Here is a 5,653-nt window from a genome sequence, read left to right on the forward strand (position 1 = left end):
CACCTCAGGCACCGGTGCAGCCCAAAATCGAGTGCTTCCCACTGCCACCTGCCATATCTGGAAGTGTGGACAGGCTCGGAGGAGCTGACAGCAACCAAGAAAGCAGCCCGGGTCACCCAGGCTCTTGCCAGCTCTCTCATCCCAACAGCTCCATAGGGTAGAGCTCATCCCTCCTGTTCTCCTCCTCCTCCCCCTCGGGCAGATTTGGGGCATGGCACTTAGGGGGTGCAAGGCGCACATAGCAAAGCCTGCGAGTCTTGCAGTGCAAGAAAGGCATTTCATTGGCATTGGCCCCATTAGCCAGAGCTCTCCTCTCCAGGACGGTGGCGCCAGGGGCCCATGCCACCCGGTGCCACTTGCTGCTCAACTTCAGCCACATGCCCCCCCCGCGCAGCAGCCAGGCATGCGCCAGCTACCACTTGCTCAGCCGCAGGATGAGGGTCTCCCCGTCATGAGGCTTGTAGTCGGCCATACCTGCAGAGAGACACAGCGAGCTAGGCTGGTGAGAGCGGCCAGTGGAGCTGGGTGCTACCAGCATCGGGGCACCCCCGGGTGCCGTCCCACAGTGACTGCTTGCACAGCCCCCACAGGATATTTGGGCCCTAGAGAAAAGGGGACAGGCAGCACCTCTTGCCCCATCACACCGCGTCCCTGATGGAGGGTCAGCACAGGGAGCCCCGAGGAGCCACAACCCCATTGCTAAGGACAGAGCAGCCACGGAGAGTTGGGGCACTGTCAGCCAATGCCGGGGCAGAGCTGGCCTCCCTGTTGCCATCCCTGGTGCTCACCCATCTGCAGGCTGGTGCCAGGCGCCGAGAGAAGCTGCCAGTACCTCCGCTCTTGCCACTTGGCTTCCACTTTCATCACCACCGTTAAAAAGGGGCCATAGAGGCTGTCCTGAGTTTTAAACCTGGTGGAGAGGGAAGAAGAGGAGGAGAGCAGGGTGAGGCTGTGGGGGGGAGCGGGTCTTGGAAGCCCTGGCCTGCAGGGAGGAGGGCAATCCCCCACAGCGGGGCTGGGACAAGGGTGTGGGGCAGCCTACGTGAAGGCATGGTGTCCCTGCTTCGAGGCCACCTGCAGCACATCCAGGAGGGAGGAACCAGCGGGCACAGACATGGACTGGTTGTAGAGCACATGATGGTGGCACAGCCGCTTGGGGCACTCCACCACGAGCCGCACGACGATATTCTCCTGCCCCATGGGCTGCTCTTTGGGGGAGATGGGCTGCAGCATGCCTGCGACAAAAAGAGCTGCCGTGGCACTGACGGCCGTGTGGCAGCACCGTGCCAGCCCTGTCCCCACGTCCCTACCCTTGGCAGAGCCACCACACAAGCCTAGCGGACTGCTTGCCCCTACGCCACCTCACCCTTACCTCTTTCCCCCTGGCAGTGCATGGAGGCGATGTCCAGGTAACTGCGGCCATACAGTGCAGGCAGCAGCTGGGATATGGCCATGGGGTTGGTGAAGGCGTCCAGGTTCTGCAGCAGGGCGGTCCTGGCCCAGCTGTACTCTGGCTCCGATTCGCACGTGTTGGTGGCAATGAAGAGCTGAAAGCAGAAAGGAATGAGGTCTCCAGGCAAGGGATGACCTGTCACAGCCCAAGGCAGGATGCGGCTCTATTCCTTGTCCCCTTGTCATCCCAGCATCTGCACCCATGCTGGCACCTGTACCCATGCCTGCACCCACACTGCCACCTTCACCTACACCTGCACCTTCACCTGCATCCATGCCTGTACCTGCACCCACACTTGCACCTGAATGGACACTTGCATCTACACCTTCACCTGCACCTGCACCTACACCTGCACCTATGCCAACACCTGCACCCACACCTATACTTTCCCCTGCACCTCCACCTGCACCCACACCTTCATCTGCACCCACATCTCCATCTGCATGCATGCCTGTGCCTGCACCTGTGCCTGCACCCACACTTCCACCTGCATCCATGCCTCCATTCATGCCACTACCCATGCATGCACCCACACCTCCACCCACGCTTCCACCTACACCCACACCCACACCTGCACCTTCACCCATGCCTTCAGCTGTCCCCAGCCTCTCTTTGCCCTACTCCCTTGCCCACGCCTGCACATTCCCCCATGCCTGTGCCCATTCCTGCACCCCCACCCGCAGCACCCACCTGCATGGCCAAGGGGGTGCTGAAGACATTGCCGAAGAAGCCATCACGGTCCTGCACCTGGAGCAGCTTCCCTTGCACATTCCGCACAGCCTCCTGCAGCTCCAAGGCCAGCGTGCTGTGGACAAGCTTCGCCTGGTCCAGGCAGGCGAAGGCCAGTCCCGCCATGGCCTCCGTGTCTGCGGGAGGCATGGCAGCAGGGGTAGCCCCACTGTGCTGTGTGCCCCTGTGCCACCCGCCACCTGGGACCAGCCCACGGCCAACGTGCCTTACCCACAGCATGCCCATCGCCGTGCCCAAACCTGCCCTGCTGCTGGGCCGCCAGGAGCCTGTGAATCACCTCCTCCTTGACCTGCTTGCGTTGCACGCACAGAGCCAAGATGCCCAGGCCGTACTGGTAGTAATTGGTGAGGGGATGGCCATGCCGCTGGGAGCCTGGGCACGAGGGACTGTCGTCACCCAGCAGACACACGGTCCCTCTGTGCAGCTTGTGGCCACCCCCGGGGTGCCGCGCTCACCCGTCCAGTCCTTCTCCAGGGCGTACTTGAGCCGGGTGAGCAGGTGGTCCTCGACGCCGGCAGCTGGGGGCTGGCAGGCAGCCCGCAGCCCCAGTATGTACAGTGCCAGGCGCCCCGTGTTGGGCCGGACCCTCTTCCTCACCGTCCCTGCAGTGCTCCTGCAAAGCACCGTGCCACCAATGGAGGCATCAGAGTGGGCGCTAGGAGCCCGGGCAGCCATCGCCCCAAGAGGACAGTGGTGGGGACATCGTCCCCTCTGTGCTGGGCTTGGCTGCCACATGCCCAGGTACCTGTGGCGGCTGTGGGAGCCAGATGCTCGGCTGTGGTGTGCCGCAGAGTGCCAGTGAAGGGGCTGCTTGGGCCAGCTGGCCGCCTGCGAGCTCCTGCAGGGACACAGTGGGGCTTGGCATCAGCCCAGCACGGGCCACCATGGGCACAGGGAGCCAGCGCGGGGGACGTACGTGCCATGGGTGCCCTGGAAGGCATCCTTCAGCCTCGCCAAGTACTGTGCCTCCAAGGCCGGGTTGTGGTCATCAGCAAGGCGAAGGGCCACGAAGACGCTGGGGTTGGCCTTCCGCGCCGGGTCCTTGGCCAGGCCCAGGAGCCAGGCGCTGACGTTGTGTGCCTGCTCCGCCACTGCCTCTGGCACCTCTGCCGGCCCCAGGAGGAAGATGGAGCGGAGGATGAGGAACGGCACAGAAGGGAGGAGGTGCCGCAGCCACAGCTCGTGCCCTCGTCTGGGAGCCAGCAGCGATTCCTCATTTCAGATTCGACTGCGCCAAGCTAACCTTTCCCGGGCCTGCCGAGCACCCACTGCTCCCCCCACCCATGTGGGCCAAAACACCAAATCTCCCTGCAAAACAGGGAAGAATCTAAGTGAGAAAGCATGGGAGAACCCTCGCAGAAACTCCGCCGTGCTCGAGAGAAATCGAGCCCCGGACATTTCTGCCCGCCCGGTCATGCGCTGATACCAGTGCCACAGGCACTTCTGGGGCTGGCAGGGTGCTTGGCCAGCCCTCAGCCAGGGCATCCCCACTGCCGGGACACAGTGCCCTGGCCAAGGGCATCTCCAGGGACCTCATGGGGGTCTGCGTGGTGTTAGCAGCAGCTGAAGCTGGGAGAGGGTATCACAGAGGTGTGGATCAGAGCTGCAGGACCAATTTGGGAGAGCAAAACCTCATCACAGCTCTGGGCTTTCAGCCAGGAGAAGGGGCTGACACTGTCATAGCAGTAACAGGCCTAATCTCAGAGCTCAGCTGGACACCAGGGAAGCGGGGAGAGCCAAGTTCGGGAGCTGCTCCCCAGAAAACTCATCACCAGAGGGTTTTCAGAAGACAGATGTCCTCCCCGAGGCCAGGGCTGCAGCACAGGATAGTGCCCGTTCCCCTTAGTCCTTCTGGCTTTAGGGACCTCTCCGACAGTGCTGGGATCTCTGACACCACAGCCGGGTAGCAGAGTGGCTTGCAGGCCATCCGTGCTGGCAGTCCCTTCTGTGTGCTGTCCTGCAGCCCCACTGCCAGCGTCGCGGCCGGGGTGCCCGTGCAGGAGAGGGCAGTGGGGCACAAGCAGGCACTCTGCAGAGCCAGCGGGGCCATGTCGGGGTGGCTGCCATACTCACCGCACAGCTGGACAGGCAGGACAGCAGCCTGCAGGAGGACCAGGAGCCGCCACATGCCGGCGCGGGGTCTGCGGCAACACGGGGGACAGACAGGGCGGCTCGCCTCAACTCGCAGACCCGGTAGTGCTGCGCAGAGCCCGGCCGAGCTGTGCCGAGCCGAGCTGAGGCGCCGCCTGGGACAGGAAGGTGTCGTAAGAGGCACTTTCCGCAGGCTGGGGCCAAGTCAGCAGAAACAGGAAAGGACTTTGGCTGAATGTGAAAAAAGGGAAATGCGGGAGCAGAACCACAGAGAGCCTGGGGCAGAGGTAAAGTGGTCACAACAGCTTTCCCTTTCTGTTTTCTCCCACTGCCAATATGCCTCGTCCCCTCTGTGCCACTTCTCAGTGCACTTATTGACACAGGACAAACAGCACCAGTCCCACTGCCCTCTGCACCACAGCCAGGGCATGGGCACAGTGAGAGCAAAACTGCTGCGCATCAGGGTTAAATTTAGCACCAGTTTTAGCAAAGAAAAAAAAATACTGAGCCCTCCATCCCTGCAGCCTTAAAAGGAAATAACTCAGCTTCTTGCCCAGAATCGGATTTTTATTGAAATTGAAAACAGAAAGTTAAACAGCACAGCTCAGGCAGGGAAGCACGATGCAGAGTGCTGCAGAGATGGTCTATCCTGCTGGAGGCGCTGCCGCCCTGCTTCACTGTGATCCAAGGGAAATCCTGGCAATTCAGGACAGCCTGCACGGACACCCGGCATTGCCTGGCCACTGCCCAGTCACTCCTGTCTTGAACGCGGTAGTTCTCTGCACCTCAGGGGAACCCCTGACTGTCTCAGCAGCTAGGTAACAGCCATAGCAATGGGCATGATGAGTGCTGAATTACACCAGCCTCAGCGCCTGAGTACCCGCTGTCACAGCAATTTAAACCCCTGATGCTCAGCAGCCATGTCCAACCATGTTGTGCCACGGAGCCGCATCCTCCAGGCCAACCGGTACCAGTCCTGCATCCTGGCTAGGCACTGGGAGCTCCAGGGACCTTTGGCCAGTTGGCTTGGGCAGGGTGTTCGTTTCACCTACCATGGGAGAAAGCAGCAGGCCAAAAAATCATACACATATGTATGGCTTTGTCCTCAGTGGCAGTGGAGTTGTCATGGCACCAAGCCCAGCACCTCCTTCCAGATGCTCAAGATACAGAAGTGAAGGATGTACTGGCCAGCAGTCTGAAACAGCCTGCAGGGCACATCTTTGTGTCTGCCCTGATGGAGAAGGTGTGTCACACAGAAATACAGAGATGCCATTGTGCCTGAACCACAACTGGTAAAACCCATGGCTACAGCTGGAGAGTGACACTTGTCCCATGGATGTGGGTCCGGGGGGACTCTTC

At 61.3% G+C, this 5,653-nt stretch overlaps 1 protein-coding gene across 1 annotated transcript; it reads right to left on the reverse strand.

The window, feature by feature from the left end:
• Nucleotides 1-257: 257 nt before the first annotated feature.
• Nucleotides 258-4,463, reverse strand: TCN2 (transcobalamin 2). Its single transcript, XM_062590174.1, has 10 exons — nucleotides 4,277-4,463; nucleotides 3,120-3,309; nucleotides 2,949-3,041; nucleotides 2,659-2,816; nucleotides 2,414-2,575; nucleotides 2,144-2,319; nucleotides 1,373-1,547; nucleotides 1,043-1,235; nucleotides 789-910; nucleotides 258-474 (listed from the first exon to the last, which is right to left on the reverse strand). The coding sequence occupies exons 1-10, from the start codon at nucleotides 4,329-4,331 to the stop codon at nucleotides 413-415; spliced, it is 1,386 nt and encodes a 461-aa protein (XP_062446158.1). The 5' UTR covers nucleotides 4,332-4,463; the 3' UTR covers nucleotides 258-412.
• Between the last annotated feature and the right edge of the window lie 1,190 nt (nucleotides 4,464-5,653).

This window comes from Rhea pennata, chromosome 17 (assembly GCF_028389875.1).
Source record: "Rhea pennata isolate bPtePen1 chromosome 17, bPtePen1.pri, whole genome shotgun sequence".
NCBI lineage: Eukaryota > Metazoa > Chordata > Aves > Rheiformes > Rheidae > Rhea > Rhea pennata.